At 39.2% G+C, this 17,768-nt stretch overlaps 1 protein-coding gene across 1 annotated transcript; it reads left to right on the top strand.

Moving 5' to 3' along the window:
• Positions 1-298: 298 nt before the first annotated feature.
• Positions 299-16,759, top strand: LOC107582857 (serine/threonine-protein kinase TAO2-like). Its single transcript, XM_016268871.1, has 14 exons — positions 299-389; positions 778-871; positions 2,076-2,157; positions 8,381-8,548; positions 8,679-8,885; positions 8,970-9,098; positions 9,197-9,433; positions 10,121-10,249; positions 10,434-10,637; positions 10,739-10,978; positions 11,345-11,539; positions 11,892-11,909; positions 12,415-12,597; positions 13,762-16,759. Exons 1-14 carry the CDS (start codon positions 299-301, stop codon positions 14,638-14,640), a joined length of 2,856 nt encoding a protein of 951 aa, XP_016124357.1. The 3' UTR covers positions 14,641-16,759.
• The last annotated feature ends 1,009 nt before the right edge of the window (positions 16,760-17,768 follow it).

Genomic DNA, 17,768 nt, shown 5'->3' with positions numbered 1-17,768 from the left:
TCTCATACTTGCAAGTCATGACAGGGATTGCAAAACAAGTCTAATAGCATAAGCTTTAGAAAACTTTATGGCCAAATAAAAAGCACATAAAAATGATTGCAGCAGTCACAATGCTACCCGTAAAAAATATATGTTTTAAATGGCCAATTTTTGACCCAGTCTTTTGTCCATTAATGGTCTGGGTGAACTTTGAAGAGCCTGCATTGTGAATATTAAAGTGAGTCGATTGTGCTTTTATTTATTTCAAAAGGGCAAAGAAAGTCCTGTTTATCATGATCCGTCCCTTCTCGTGTTTAGGATGGCCCCAGAAGTGATTCTAGCCATGGATGAGGGGCAGTATGACGGGAAGGTAGACGTCTGGTCTCTTGGCATCACCTGCATCGAACTAGGTTTGTGATGGTTTGAAAGTGATCCATGACTTCCCACCCTCCCACTGACCCCTGAAACTTCAGGTCATGTCGGGTATTAAGAGGGTTTATTTAGGCCAGCGTGTTTCGCTGCTTGCGAGTCTGTGTTGTGTCTGTCTTTTGCTATGGAAAGGGATTTGGGCTTTAGTGTCTAAGCTGCTTTGGATTGTAAGCTAACTTCCACTCTTTCTCTTGGTCTCACCCTCTCTTTCCTCAACCTCCCAGCATTTTCATTTATTCATTCATACCTCTTAGTCTTTCTGTTTCATTGCAGCACTAATTCTGTTCTCTCATCCTTTTCTTCTGACTTTTGACTGATTTTTCTGTGTGTGTTTGCACTGATTTTATATTTGTTTGTCTTTCTCTCTAGCTGAAAGGAAGCCACCCTTGTTCAATATGAATGCTATGAGTGCCTTATACCACATTGCGCAAAACGAAAGCCCTGTCCTGGCGTCAAACCACTGGTGAGAACTTTGGTCTAGATTTTTTCCCCCCTGTTATCTCATTTTCTTATCTTAACCTTTTGGTTTTGTCATTTTCTCCTACATTTGCAATCAGTTTATTTCAGTTTTTTTCTGTTCTGCAATTTGTGGGAGAACTATTTTATTAGCTGCTTAATACATAATTCAAAGTATTATGCTAGAATTTGCTCATTTGTATTAGCAGTAAAGTGTATAGTGCAGTAAACGTTAGAGTTGAGTTTTGTCTTTATTCTAGCTGCTTTCTCTCTCTCTCTCTCTGCTGAGAGACTGTTTTTAAAAGCTTGTGAATGCCGTGAGAAGGAGAAACCAAGATAGAGGTCATATACTGCCGCACATAAGGTTTTGAGGTCTGTCCGTTTCAGTGGCTTGCTTTCTCTTTCATAATCCTGTCTAAAAGCAGCCGTCAGGCGGGGAACATTTCTATACACACTGTAAATCACTGCAGTAAAACAGTATGTGACCCTGGACCACAAAACCAGTCTTAAGTCGCTGGGGGATATTTGTAGCAATAGCCAAAAATACATTGTATGGGCCAAAATTATTGATTTTTCTTTTATGCCAAAAATCATTAGGACATTAAGTAAAGATCATGTTCCATGAAGATATTTTGTAAATTTCCTACCGTAAATATATCAAAACTTAATTTTTAAATTAGTAATATGCATTGCTAAGAACGTCATTTGGACAAATTTAAAGGCGATTTTCTCAATTTTTTATTTTTTTTTTGCACCCTCAGATTCCAGATGTTCAAATAGTTGTATCTCGGCCAAATATTGTCCTATCCTAACAAACTATACATCAACGGAAAGCTTATTTATTTAGCTTTCAGATTATATATAAATGTCAATTTCAAAAAATTTACCCTTATGACTGTTTTTGTGGTCCAGGGTCACATATGATGTGTTTACGATCTCTAGCCTGAAAAATAAAGCAGCATAATCAAGTACATTTGTACAGCTCAATTAAATAGATGTTGCTGGGTGGAAGCCTTCCACAACAAATTTTGTAAATGGCTGGGTGGCCTATGTCCATTTGTCTATTGAAAATAAGATTTATATTGAATTTTTAATAAAAACAAGTTTTTATTTTTATTGCTCATGTAGTTCATGTTTTCTATATGTTGATCTTTTATATATATTGTGTGTGTGTTTAACATTTAATTTGTCGCTCCCTCTCTTTAATGCAGGTCAGACTACTTCCGTAACTTTGTGGACTCTTGTCTTCAAAAGATCCCTCAGGACAGGCCTACCTCAGATGTGCTGCTCAATGTGAGACTTGAACACACACACACACACACACACTCTGTATTCATTCATTCATTCTTTCATTCAAATATGTTCTCTCCTCCTCGGGTCTTTTGTTCTAGCTAGGCCTGTCATCATTACCTACTCGCCTTGACGTGATTAGTTTTAAATAATCGTAATTATTATGCACTTTATATTCCAGTACAATATAGAAATGTCATGGGATGAAATGTGTATTTCAAATACTGAAAAAGATTGTATGGCAGAACCTGTGAAATTTGCGATTCTCTAGCTCAAATGTGTTTTGAATATTGAAATGGGTTTTCAGTCACGACTGAAAATTTGTGGCACCTTACAAAAACACTACTGCTGTACAGGCCCCGCAGTCTACCCACTCTAGACTGCTACATGAAGATGAAGCTGATGGTTCAGAAGCATCTTAAGAACACTATAAGTACTTCTTTGATGCCACAGTAAAAACTATAGCATAACTAATAAAGTTGAAACATGATAATTGACAAGTGAACAGTGAGTAAATAAAATAAGAACAAACACACACATTTCAAGTGTTACTTGGTGTGTTCCTTTTATCTTACACATTTAACCCAATTATTCAGGTAGGGTAAGGATAGTCAAATCTAGCCTAAACCATGAAGTACTCACCAGCCGGCAGGTTCAAGTTCTTCTGGAATGATGAAGAAGACTCCCTTGTGGTTGTTCTTGTTTGAGGCTCAGTTGGTAGTTATAAGTAAAGTCTCACGGGAGGCAGTCGTAACAATAAAATCTCTTATTTTGTTAGTTACAATACAAAGCAGTTAATTCAAAAATAAAACAAAATCACGAGTTCTATAATCATACTCTAAACAACAGTATTGGAGATGCTGTTAAGCGCCCCTCAGTAGGGTATCAGGTGTCCTTCACTCTTAATGCAGACAGCATCTCCAATATTGCTATTCAGGTACAGAAATGTAATTAAATGAAAAATAACACTGCATAGTATGAATTAAATATGGATTAAGCTTTGTTAAAATTGTTTTGTTGTTTGATTAACATTGACACAGGCAGTAGCAGGTATTTATAGGCTGCTGTCCCTTTAAGACCGTATACACGGATCACTATGATGTAGGGCTTTCGTCGATTTTATTAGACTATTTGATTTTCAAAAATCCTCGTCTTCATTTTGCTCGCGTCGAATAACCGGCAAAATATTTCACGCGACGAGAATCCATAAAACACATTATTAGACTGTTTCCCAAGGCTGCATGATATATTAAACCCATTTAAAAATCATAATTAAGCATAATTGTGAATTCACAAACGCTACGATTTAATTAAATAATTATATGCAATGCAGTTCTAATACAGTATATGCGCTTTAATTATTTACATGCGTGTAGGTTAAGTACATGCGTCACACAGCGGCTCCGTTCACAGTAGTTCCACAGGAACTGTTATCATTTACATGTGTGGAGCGTCTCAAACTCCATCTCTGCATGTTGTTGTGAGTTTGGGCTTATTATAACGTTCATCTGGGAACGCAACGTGCGCCATTTCATCAGATTTGTAAGGTAAATCATTTATAAATCTACGTAAACACAGGAGAATACATCGCGGTTTCAAAATAAAAGCTCAAACCCTCACTCCGTTTACACGTTTTGATGTCCACATATTCATTTAATTACAATGGCTATAGCATTTCTGTCTTAAAGAAATGGCCAAATATTAAAGATTAAGTGGACATTTTTGAATGAAATGGTGCTTGGTCAATATTAAACAAGGATTAGATCGCACAGTAATGTGTAAAAATAATCATCAGGCCGTTGGCTCCCTCTGCAGGCCTTTATTGTAATGCGTAATGTACATTAGCTCTATTGTTTATAATACATTGTATTTTGTATATTGTATACATTGTATTGTAACAGTTTTGTTCAATAAAACCATATGATTTCTTGCTTTTGATGCTTTATTTGAACTAATTATTATTGCCTCGTTGCTATTATATATGTATTTTAAGTAATTTTAAAGGCTATTGTTCACTTACATCTATTTTTATTACCACAAAAAAATTAATTATAATTATAGGGCCCTATTAATTCAGTTTTCTTTCCATTTAAATTTTTCTATACTCTGTTTTACTTAAATTACATTTTATTAATCAAAAAGCCTGTGTAATTGAGTTTTACAGTTTTATCTTTAACAATTTTCCAATATTTTCTGGATTAATTCAGTTTTCTTTCCATTTAAATTTTTCTATACTCTGTTTTAATGCTTAAATTACATTTTATTAATCAAAAAGCCTGTGTAATTGAGTTTTACAGTTTTATCTTTAACAATTTTCCAATATTTTCTGGATTCCATTAAATTTTAATAATCAAAAGCATCTCCAATTAATTGATTTTATTAAAAAAAAAAACTTTTTTTTTTTAACAGAAATTCTGCACATTTACATTTTTCTCCTAAATAAATTCTGGTAAATAACATTTCTGTTAAATACTCCTTTAAAAAGTGTTTTTTGATTATAATTTTATTATTAGTTGACTAGAACACGGGGATATGTTGTCATTCTTGCACTATAATACTGAACTTTGATTTCAGTGATTTGGACTATGAGATGGACACTTGCTTTTTGCACTCTATGTTGCACTTCACTTTTGCTTTAAAAAAAGGATTTCTTTAGGTTTAATAAAATTTTCTTAAGTAAAATTGTTGATTTTTGGAGGGAAATTAATCGTTTAGATTAATTGATAAATTAGTCGATAGATTAATCTAAATAAAAATAGTCGTTAGTGGCAGCCCTACTATGATGATACACATCTGATTTTTTTTTGTTTATGTTCACTTCACTTAAGACATAACCAACTGTGTTAACGGGTGCCGAAACAGGAATTTTAAGATAATTTTGGACACGTACACCCTGCAAGTTTCAGGAATCACAGCCGCATTTAAATGCGGGAGTGAGTCCCGTAAATTATCGTTCTATATGTGTAGGGAACATGACTCACTCCTGAAACTGCCATGAATGGCAGCATGGTCTCTTGAGAGAATAGAGGCCCCCAGATTAGCTAGTTTTGTGTTAACTGCTGTTTACAAAACAAACATTAGACTGCAAAGACATGCGAAAATCCACAAAACGTTATTAAATCGCCGTCGTCGGGAGAGACGTCGTAATCTTGTTTTTTTCTTTAAACTGTTGTTATTGAACAGCCTACACTCTTTTGAACGCAACTGCTCGGTCCACAATACACCTCTCTCCGCCATCCTGTCAGATCTGAGGTAAACACTTGACGCCTGACAATACATGCACATTGGCGTGCTTCTTGTGATATCATCATTAACAACTAGTTGTTCAGTTCGGTTCAGTACACACTGCATAGAATTTCTGTAAATGCGGTTGTCACTACCTGTATTTTTCAGGAGTTAATGCGGTTGTCACTCCCATATTTTAGTGAATTATGTGTGTACAGAGTGGTATTTAAGGAGTAAAAGGTGAAATGACAACCGAATTTAGCTGCAGTGTGTACGTGGCCTTCGTGTGTATGTGTCCGTTCAAGCGCAAGGAGACACAAAAGTGAACTGATTTCTGTGTCCGCGCTTTCTGAAACGTGTCTCTCTGTGTGCGCGTTTTGAGTGTGTGTGCACAGATAACAGCGCACGAGTACCGAATTGAGTTCTCTTTCGCTTCTTATGCTTGAATGGTAAGAATTAGAAACACGTGCAAATGATGAACTTTCACTCTATGCTGATAAAATTTTGCAACTAACTTGCGGATCACATGCGTGCTGAACCGTGAGGCCTGGTCTGTATGGATCACTAGCCGCGTTTCCACTGTCGGGCCAAAAGCGGGCGTGCTAGTGCGTGCCAGGGCCAGTCGCGTTTCCACTGTCACTTCCGGGGCTTGATCGTGCCTCATCGGTGCTTCCTCTGGGCCAGCAGCCAGGGTTTTCTGGCCCAACGAAAACCTTGGGCCAAAGCGCGCCAACTGGGGCTAGAGGAGTGGTTATGAACAAAGGCAGAGTTTCTCCACGTCTGGAGAGCGTCGGATCATTTCATAAAGTTAACAGCTATAACATCAGCATTAAAGACTTGTCAAATAATTTTAGCTCAAAACTCACTTTCAGACAACAGCGAGTGTTTAAAATAACTTCTGTTTGAGAGCCGATGTGGATTATGATCACCATACAAGGCAGAAATATTTATAAGCGATGCGAAGGACAATGCCCGCTAGCCCTTAAAAGGGTCATATGATGCTTTTTTAAAAATCATTATTTGGTGTATTTGGTGTAACAGAATATGTTGACATGCTGTAATGTTCAAAAAACACATTATTTTTCAAATACTGTACATTATTGTAAGTCCTCTATGCCCGCCTCTCTCAAACGCTTAGTTTTCTACAAAGTCCCTCCTTCCGACAAGCGCAGTCTGCTCTGATTGGCCAGTTCTCCCAGTGCACTATGATTGGCCGAACACCGCAAGCACTCGTCGGAAATGTAACGTCCCTTACCATAATCGTGAGCTTCATCTTTCAAAATAAATGTAAAGACAGAGCCTGAAAGGGGAACAGAGTCTCGTGACAGACACAGTGATAAATATGTGTTTGCAGTACACAAGCCACGGTTAACATGGTAAATACGACCGCTTGAAGAAATCAAACGTCAGCTTCTCATTCTCTATCACAATCGGGTATTTATTTATAACATTTTATGTGTCATAAGTCTCGTCTTGAGACTTTAGCTCCGCATATGTCATATATAATAATGTTTTTTGTTTGGGAGCTCCCTCTGCAACTCAGGTTGTATTTTTGATGGAAAAAATATATATGATGTATACTTTGACTACAAATAAACAGAAACAGACTCGACTGAATAAGTAGGCTATGTGTCCTCTTTCATTTGTAAAATAACGGTTCATACTGCTTTTTCTGTGTGACTAATTTTCAATCCTGATAAATTAATTAATTTTATGATCAATGTATCACTTATTATCGTAAAACATTGATGCTTTTGGATTTAAATCTTTAACAAAGCATGCAAACAAACGGCCGCTTTTATCATGTTCGCTTTGTGATCGCGCTAGTTCCAGTGACTTATTTCTTATTAGTTTTCTGATAACTTCTCTTTGTTGGTGAAATTATGGGGTTGCGTGACGTTGTTCCTGAGAGGCGTGTTAAGGGCGTGTTTTAGTGAAGCGCAGCGGAGCTTCTGGCCCGACGGTGGAAACGCATCGTGATTTTGGGCTCGGTGCTACAAGTCCGAGGCTAATTAGCCCCGCCCGGCCCATTTAAAACACTGGCTCGCACTGGCCCGACAGTGGAAAAGCGGCTACTGACGGTTTTTACACGGCACCCCGGTTGAGAAACACTGGTTTGAGCTATCAAAGAGCTTTTATTAACATTTCATCAGCTATATTTTTAAGACATTATGACCTAAATTTGGAGTCATTTGAAAAAGTAAACACTACCGTATCATTCAGAGGGTTGAGGTCAAAGATATTTACTGTTTTTGAAAGGACCTTTTATGATAATCAAGGCTGCATTTACTTGATCAAAATACAGTAAAACCTGCAATGTTGTGAAAAATAATTACTATTTAAAGTAACTGTTTTCAATTTTAATGGTTTGTAAAATGATATTTATTCCTGTAATTGCAATACTGATTTTTCTGCAGCCATTACTCCAGTCTTCACTGTCACATGATCCTTCAGAAATAATTGTAATATGCTGATTTAGTGCTCAATTAATATTTCTTCTTCTTATTATTATTATTATTAATGTTGAATGTTTGATAAATATAAAGTTAAAACAGCATTTATTTGAAAGATCTTTTGTAACATTTTAAATGCTGCAGTTCAGGAAGATTGAGTCTGAGCAGCAGCATTTATTTGAAATAGAAATCTTTTGTAACATTAAACATTTCTGTTTCACAACTTTTTACCGTATGGTTCTATAGGCTGCCATTGATTTGTATTATGCAAGAAACAGAAGGATAACAATCATAAGAACAATAGTGAAAATAAGAAACAAACAAAAAGTACCTTTACACTTCCAGTGGCTGGTGGCTAATAGCTCATACTGGATCCATTAAGCTGATACTGCAGGAGACAAAATTGACAATTAAGTCATTAATGGCTATTATTAGTATGACATATAACTGTAACTGTAGCTCATATACATCTTTACACACACACAGAGATTGTGTAATGAAGTTCATCTATACAGCTCTGTGGATCACACCATGTATTCCCTTCACAGCACCATTTCCTGTGCCGAGAGCGCCCCCATTCTGTAGTGATGGATCTGATCACCCGCACCAAAGACGCTGTGCGAGAGTTTGACAACCTGCAGTACAGGAAGATGAAGAAGATCCTGTTTCAGGAAACTCACAATGGCCCCACACAGGAAGGAGGAGAGGAGGAAGAGGTACATCCAGAGACCTTTGTCTTTGATCCTTCTGTCTAGTTCAGCCCAGTTTCTGCTCTTTTGTTATATTATTATATACTACAGAAAACAGGAAAGATCATGACATCATTTTTTGTTTGTGTGTGTGTAGGAAGCAGAGCAGTACCTCTTGCAGATGGGCACGGTTAATAGTATGGAGAGCTCTCAGTCTGTTCCCTCCATGTCCATCAGCGCCAGCTCCCAGAGTTCCTCTGTCAACAGCCTGGCCGATGGCTCCGACGACAGTGCTGAGATGGCCATGATGCAGGAGGGAGAGCAGACAGTCACGTCTAACAGCTCCATCATTCACCGCCCCACTGTACGTAATCAAGGCCGGACAGCACACAGTCTTCTGAAACGGTCTTTTCCTTGACTAATTTGTTTTTGTCCATCCGTCTGTCAGGCACGAGATAATATTTATGATGACCCATATCAGCCGGAGATGGAGTCTCCACAGCAGGCATCCTCGGCCGCTCGGAGGAGGGTGCACAGAAACCGAGACCATTTCGCCACCATCCGCACAGCCTCTCTTGTGAGCTCCTGACTGACCTGCAGCTCAGAGTCCATATTTTTTCTTTACATCGTAAGTTAAGACAGACAACTTTCTCTTTCTCCCTTCTTTCTATCCAGGTGACCCGTCAGATTCAGGAGCATGAACAGGGCTCAGCTCTGAGGGAGCAGATGTCCGGATACAAGCGCATGAGGAGGCAGCACCAGAAACAACTGCTGGCTCTGGAGAACAAACTCAAGTCTGAGATGGATGAACATCAGCTCAGACTGGACAAAGAGCTGGAGACCCAGAGAAACAACTTTAGCAGTGAAGCAGACAAGTTGAGTAAGAAACATCAGGCCATCCTGGAAAAAGAGGTGAGGGAAAAAAAAAGATATTGTACGTTTCACGTCATGTGCAAGAATAGAAGTATCATATGCTCACCAAGGCTGCATTTATTTGATCAAAAATACAGTAAAAACTATTTAAAATAACTTGTTCTTTTATTTAATATATTTTAAAATATATTCTCTTCCTTTTGATTGAAAAGCTAAGTTTGCTGCCATTATTCAACTTGATCCCTCAGAAATCATTCTAATATACTGATTTGGTGTTCAAGTGACATTTCTTATTTTTTCTTATTTTTGTGGACATTGATGCATTGTTTTTTCATTATTTTTTGATGAGTAGAAAGTTAAAAAGAACAGCATTTTTTTTTTTTTTTTTTTAAATTGAAAGCTTTTGTAACATGTTTTGGAAAGTGTCGGGGAAGTCATGGCCTAATGGTTAGAGAGTCGGACTCGTAACCCAAGGTTGCGGGAATTGTAGGAGGGGGGAATGAATGTACAGCGCTCTCTCCCACCTTCAATACTACGACCGAGGTGCCCTTGAGCAAGGCACCGAACCCCCAACTGCTCCCCGGGCGCCGCAGCATAAATAGCTGCCCACTGATCTGGGTGTCTGTTAACGGTGTGTGTGTGTGCACTTTGAATGGGTTAAATGCAGAGCTCTAATTCCAAGTATGGGTCACCATACTTGGCCACATGTCACGTCAAATTTTTCAGATTAAAGCTGCACAGGCGGAAGAGAAAAAATTTCAACAGCACATATTGAACCAGCAGAAGAAAGAACTCAACAGCCTGCTGGATTCCCAGAAACGCCAGTACAGGCAACGCAAGGAGCAGCTCAAGGAGGTACGCTGTCGAAGAGTCAACTGTCCTTATGGCTTCATGACTATGAATTCAGAGTAACTGTACTTGATGTAGCATTAAATTATAAAATAGTCAAACTGTTTGTCTTTTGACTTGCACCATATTCATCCATCTCATTTCTTATCCTTAACTTGCTTTTGTCACCCTGAAATCCCCATGGCAACAGGAGCTGAGTGAGAACCAGTCCACGCCGAAGCGAGAGAAGCAGGAATGGTTGGTAAGGCAGAAAGAGTGTCTGCAGCAGATCCAGGCTGAGGAAGAGGCTTCATTATTACGGCGACAGAGGCAGTATTACGAGCTGCAGTGCCGACAGTATAAGAGGAAGATGCTGCTCGCAAGACACAATCTGGAGCAGGACCTGCTCAGAGAGGTTAGACAGACACGTTTATGAGTGCTTATCCCTTTCTATTTTGCTTTCTACCTCACTTTTTGTCTGTTGATCTCTTGCTATGTCTTTATTTGTCCCTGTAGGACTTGAATAAACGTCAGACTCAGAAGGATCTAGAGTGCGCCATGTTGTTGAGACATCACGAGTCCACTCAGGAGCTGGAGTTTAGGCAGCTGGCGCTGGTCCAGCACACTCGGGCCGACTTGATAAGAACGCAGCATCAGAGCGAGCTGGCCAACCAGATGGAGTATAATAAGCGGCGTGAGCAGGAACTCTGTCAGAAACACGCTGTGGAGGTCCGCCAGCAACCCAAGAGCTTAAAGGTGAGGGGATTTTTAGTGTTTGGTGAGGTGCACAACAGGGTTGGACAAAATTCTGAATTTTTTTTTTAATTGCTCCCATTCAGTTTAAGACTACAAATGTGAATATTCTGTTGAATCTTAACTTGGAATGAATTGCCAAATGGACAAGAACAGATTCTTTTTTAGTTATTATTTTTAAGGTAATTGCTATAGCGATGTATTGTTTTTCTATCTTGTGAAACTTGTCAAGAGCATTTTGGGAAATTTAATTTCTTACATGCTCTAAAAATGATTAAATCATTTTTGTCCAATTTGGACAATCCAGGAGACATTTGTTTGCTTGAATGTTAAGTGCTAAAGTATGTTTCTTGCACTTTGTTCTTTCAGACGAAAGAGCTCCAGATCAAACGTCAATTCCAAGACACCTGTAAGATTCAGACACGGCAGTACAAAGCCTTGCGGAATCACCTGCTGGAGACCACGCCCAAATCAGAGCATAAAACCGTACTGAAGAGACTCAAAGAGGAGCAAACACGTAAACTGGCCATCTTGGCCGAGCAGTACGACCATTCCATCAAAGACATGCTGTCCACACTTGTGAAACTTGTCAAGAGCATTTTGGGAGTTTAATTTCTTACATGCTCTAAAAATGATTAAATCATTTTTGGACAATCCAGGAGACATTTGTTTGCTTGAATGTTAAGTGCTAAAGTATGTTTCTTGCACTTTGTTCTTTCAGACGAAAGAGCTCCAGATCAAACGTCAATTCCAAGACACCTGTAAGATTCAGACACGGCAGTACAAAGCCTTGCGGAATCACCTGCTGGAGACCACGCCCAAATCAGAGCATAAAACCGTACTGAAGAGACTCAAAGAGGAGCAAACACGTAAACTGGCCATCTTGGCCGAGCAGTACGACCATTCCATCAAAGACATGCTGTCCACACAGGCTGTGAGTAAGGCAAGGAGAGACCTTCTTTTAATGCTTTGTTTCGCTTTAAGTGGTGCACAATCACAGGATGATGTGCAGTAACAAGAATAATGCATGTATGCAAACACATACTTGGGTTAATGTCACAGAAACCAGTCAAGAAAATGTTTTCCTATTCCCATTATTCCCAACGGCTTATTGTAATACTATTTTTTTTATCTGCATAATATAAAGGTAGTAATTAAGTGCTTTTAATAATGTACCATGTATCTTTTTCATATAATAAATTTTTTGCATCACAACAATGTGAAAAAAATTGACCTGAAATATGCTTAATTTTGTTTTAACAGAATACAAAATTAAGTATTTCTTTTGATTTTGAGGTGAAATGTGACGGGAAATTTTCTTGACAGGTTTCATGAGGTTTTCCCACTTAATCCACAGTTCCTATAACCACGAAACTGGACCTAAATCTCTTTATTGGCTGCTTCTCTACTGATATCCTGCCTCTTTGTTTACCCAACAGTTGCGATTGGATGAGACTCAGGAGGACGAGTACCGAGCGCTGCGCATGCAGCTGCAGCAGGAATTGGAGCTGCTGAACGCTTATCAGAGCAAAATAAAGATGCACACAGACACGCAACACGAGAGAGAGGTCAAAGACCTGGAGCAGAGGGTGTCTATACGGAGAGCTTTACTTGAGCAGAGGGTAAGAGAGAGAAATGGATTGAATATTCCCGAACGAATAGATTATGATGGCTCTGTTCCAAAACCTAACGAAGGGATAGTTTACACAAAAATAAAAATTCTGTCATCATTCACGCACCATGTTGTTCCAAACCTGTATTAATTTCTCTCTCTTGCTAAAAACAGAAGATCATATTTTGGAGAATGTTGGTAACCAAACTTTTTCTCGTCCCCATTGACTTCCATAGCATTTTTTTTTGTAAAATCTGGAAAGTCACTGGGGACCTGAAACTGTTTGGCTACCCACATTCTTCAAAGCATCTTCTTTTATGTTAAACAGAAGACACTCACTCTTTTGGAACAACTTGAGGGTGAGTAAATGATGACAGAATTTTTGTTTTGGGGTGAACTGTCCCTGTACTATTTATTTACAAAGTTTGGGATCAACAAGGATGCATTAAATCGATAAAGAATGACAGTAATACCTTTTATAATGTTACAAAAGAATCCTGCAAATGTATGTATCACGGTTTACACAATATTAAGCAGGACAACTGTTTTCAACATTGATAATATAAATGTTTCTTGAACACCAACTCAGAACATTAGAATGATTTCTGAAGGATCATGTGATATTGGAGTAAAATTCATGCTGAAAATTTGTCTATGCATCACATGAATAAATTCGATTTTAAAATAGGAAACAGTTATTTTGAATTATAAGAATAATTCACAATATAACTAGTATTGCTGTATTTTTTGTTTAAATAAATGCAGCCTTCGTGAGTAAAATCTCTTAAAAAATCATACTGACCCCATACAATTAAGGCAGCATCCTCACCAAAATGACTGATTTGAAACGCTTTACATGGGCAACAACTCTATGCTTCATTCTATTAGTTCTCAAATTTCTCCCATTTATTTGTGTAGTGCTTTTCACAATACACATTTTCAAAGCAGCTTTACAGAAAATCATGATGTTTATGTTTATTATAGTAATCTCTTCATGCCTTAAAGTTCCATTTAGCAGATCAGGGGTGGGATTAGAAATAGTGCAATGCACACAGGAAACTCAACTCACAATTGATTTCAGTAAGATGACACTATAATACTGTAATAAGCATCAAAACACACAGCCCACTTTTCTAATTCTTCTTCCTTCGGTCACCCTTTCGCCTCTCTTCAGATCGAGGAGGAGATGTTGTCTCTGCAGAATGAGCGCTCTGAGCGAATCCGGGCTCTGCTCGAGTACCAAGCTCGGGAAATCGAGTCCTTTGACTCCGAAAGCATGCGCCTGGGCTTTAGTAACATGGCTTTGAGCGGCATCCCTGCTGAGGCTTACAATCAGGGTTACCCCAATCCTCCCTCATCTGGACCTGGGGGCTGGCCGTCCCGTCCTGTGCCCCGCTCAGGCAGCCAGTGGAGCCACGGGGTCCAACACTCAGCGGCGCCGCCCTCCTGGCGTAGTCAAAACAGTACAGCCGGCTACAGCCAAGGGGAGCAAATCTCCAGCCGAGAGAGGGATTTAGATGGTATGGGCGCCCGTGGCTTTCCAAGCTCTCGCTCCTCCGCCTCGTCAGCATCGTCTTCATCGTCCTCGCATTATCACCTCCGCTACATGCCGCAGCAGTACCACCACCAGAGCACACCACACCTGTACAGCCGAGAGAGGGAGTGGGGAGGTGGTAGTGGAGGAGGAGGCCACCACCACCACCACTCATCTTCATCCTCCTCTCATGGCCACTCGCATCACATTTCTTCCCATGCCTCTTCCCAGTCCCTTGCTCTCCTCCCTCCACCACCTCCTCCTCCGCCCATCTCACTTTCCTCATCTTCTCCTCCATCCTCCTCCTCCTCTTCTTCCTCTCAGAGTGGCTATGGAGGAAGGGGCGAGAGCTTGGCTGTGAGGGGCCCCAGCCTGATGGCTTTGAGAAACAGTCCAGGGCCTCTTCGGAGAACAGCCTCTGGTGGAGGTGCCGGTGGGTCGGGCGCAGATGGAGGTTTGAGCCGAAGTACGTCAGTGACATCGCACATTTCCAACGGATCCCACCTCTCCTACTCGTAGAGGGTCATGCAGGAAGTTCAGATGGTGCAGTTGAACGTTTTGGGGAGAAAAGGCCTTCACGTAGCTCATTTAGGAGTCAAACTGGGAGGCGGAGTGGAGAAACAGTATTTAGATGGGTACACCTTTACTTACAAGAAGATAGATCTCAGGGTTTTGGGATGCGGTAGGGCTCAGGGTTTAGATCAGGAACAGGAAAGATGAGAGATGTACTGTAACAGGAGCAGAAAGCTATGCTGTTGAGTGAGTGGGAGGGAGATGAAAATAACATAAGTGGTGCCAATACTGCAGATTGGGCTCATCCTCAGCCGGTTCATTTTGGTTTTGTTTTATTTTTAAACTGTCAGACAGAACCATTGAATTCTGCTCTTTCATGTCCAGGTGTTTTCTTGCACATCTAAAGGTTTAAGATTTGAACATTAAAAGACTTTACCAAGATAATATTTTATGCTTAATCCTGGACCATATTAAGCTGAATTCGTTTAGTGCAATTCAATTAAAGACTGGTTTTATTTTTAAAGGAATAGTTTGCCAAAAATCTCATTTATCTCACTTTCATGTTGTTACGAGCCCTACATACTGTTATTTTGTTCATAGAACACAAAAGGAGAATTTTCAAGCAGCACTTTTATATGCAACAAGTTCTGTCAAGATCAAAACTGGACCAAAAAAAACACCATGCTTTGTTTGAGCAGACTGAAATCGAGGTCTGAAAATTCATCAGAAATAGTACATTCATGCATTAATCTTTTGCAGAACCAAATGTGTGCTTTGCCTTTGTTTGGAGCTGTTAAATGGTAAAGAGCTGCATTAAAGAGATATAGTTCAGTGGAAAAAAAAAAATCATAATATACTCATATTCCAAACTTCTGACTATTTTGTCTGTGGAACATAGCATATATTTTGAGAAATGTGTTCATGCATAGGAAGCCAGTGGTAACCAGTATTTGAAATATCTTCTGTGTTCCACTGAAGAAAATAAGTCTATAGTTTTGAAACGACAAAATTGTCATTTTTAGGTGAAATATCTCTTTGAGCTCTTTCTCTTTTGTGTTTTGCAGATGAAATAACGGCATACAGGTTTGAAATGACACAAGGGTGAGTGAATAATGGCAGAATTATAGACTGATGAGTGTAACTTGAGTTTGAGCCAGAGGATGATGAGTCCTACTAATGTCAGTTTTACTGCTAACGGGAGCGAGTCGGATGCAATAGAAGGTGCTGTAGCATGTTTCAGGGAGATGAGGCATAAACTGAGGAAATAAATTGGGTGATTAAACTGCTTTTTGTGTAATTATGTAGATAGCACTCAAACAATACTAAAATAACATCTATCAGTGATGGTTTAAATTGTACAGTTGTATTTGAGTCAAGGACAGGAGGCAGTTTTTTTTATTTTAAAATGATTTTTGTATTCTGTATTCTTTTGTTTTTTTTTAAAAGATGCCACATACTGCCATCTAGAGGCTCAGCTGACCTAAAGCAACTCCGCCCACTGTCCTTATAAGGGCAAGCTGCCATTTAAGTTGCAGTTTGTTTTAACTGGGCTGTAATTGAGTGTCTGTGTTTAGCGTAGGGTGATAAAATTACTTTTAAAAAGAGATTGAACCTGGCAGGGTGAATAAGCCATTTCCTTGCCTGTGTAAATATGATGTACATGTCCAAAAGAGAGTTGGGTTACAAGTTTCCGTGCATGAGACTGATGTACAGAGACCATTTGTATACAAACATACATAACAGACGTTTATATATGACTTTGAGTATATATGTGTATAATACATCACCTGTCAAAGGTTTGAAAGGGAAAGTCGTAAGATTGTTTCCTGTTCAACATTTTTGATCTATATTGTACCTATACATCATGTGTATATACAAGCACTAACTCTTATATAGGGTAATAATAATTTTACTATGTGAATTGGAAAGTGAGACGGAAAAAATAGATACTGTCATTGTTAATACACCTACTACTGCCGCTGTTATATTTGTGTTGTACACTAATTTTTCTTTTTACAATCTTTTTTTTTAGACTTTGTTGTTGTTTTTTTAAACAATGCTTACCACTAGGTGGGAAATGTTGGCAGTGCCACAAGTAGGAATTTTAAGTCTCTAAGTTTTAGATAAAAAAATTAAAAAAAGGACTACCTATCCCAGCATTCCTTGTTACATCTCAGGGTAGGAGTCTATTGTGCAGTGCGTTGTCAGGAGAGTAGTATATTAGAGCCAGTATTAAACTTGTACAGAACATTTTAAGAGATTTTAGCTGTATAGAACATTTCTAGACGACTGTAAAGTGTGTCAAACACCCCCGTTCGATCCAGCAGGTTTTTTCCCTCCATTTCGTTTTCTGGAATGCATTACTTATTTTTGCGCATTTAACATTTTTACGGACAAAAGGCATCACAAGCTGTTTACACTGACAACCAAAATCTCCAGCGTACCCGTAAGAACGTGGTGAAAGATGAAGCTCGATTTTGCCAGTAATGTTATATTCTTCCTTCGGGAAAACCGAAATCTTTTGCGCTCCCACACTGCCAGCTCTCTTTAGACACCAGCGTTCACTCGGACTCTCCCTTCGCTCTCCTGAACCGAGGAGACATGCAGTACCTCACTTCCCTGTGCCTGGCCGATCGCTTCTTACTCTGTTTTCAGTGTTCACTTCATTCCCAAACACATTTTCCTCACATCACCGCATTCCCTTATGTCCTTGCGTTACTTGGTTGCCAACATCTGTGGACAGAAAAGGAGAAGAAAAAAAATCCTCAGCCCATCTGTAGATCTGGGCTACCATGTAATGCGTTTACAGCAACACATGCTGGATTCTTATTAGTGTGTCCTCTTGAGGGGGTGTTTCAGTATCTGGTAAGCTTAAGGTAAATGTATAAAATTGCTGTCATCATTCTGCAGTGTTTAAAGAATTGGAGCTAAAATGGTGGAAATGCAGCTGCAGTTGCCTGGAAGTGTGCGTGTTGCCTATGCCGAAATGTATTGCAAAATTGTGATGTTTGAAGGGGGATGGAGAGCATGGTTGTTCAGGGAGCTCAGAAAAATAGGCCAAATTGCGTTCAGGTGAAATGACTACAGGAGAACTCTTTAACACATGGACTATAGAACTTGTACAGAAAATGATT

This window comes from Sinocyclocheilus grahami, unplaced genomic scaffold, assembly GCF_001515645.1.
Source record: "Sinocyclocheilus grahami isolate Dianchi unplaced genomic scaffold, SAMN03320097.WGS_v1.1 scaffold48.1, whole genome shotgun sequence".
In the NCBI taxonomy this organism is placed as follows: Eukaryota; Metazoa; Chordata; class Actinopteri; order Cypriniformes; family Cyprinidae; genus Sinocyclocheilus; species Sinocyclocheilus grahami.
This window is presented reverse-complemented; position numbering and strand designations above follow the sequence as displayed.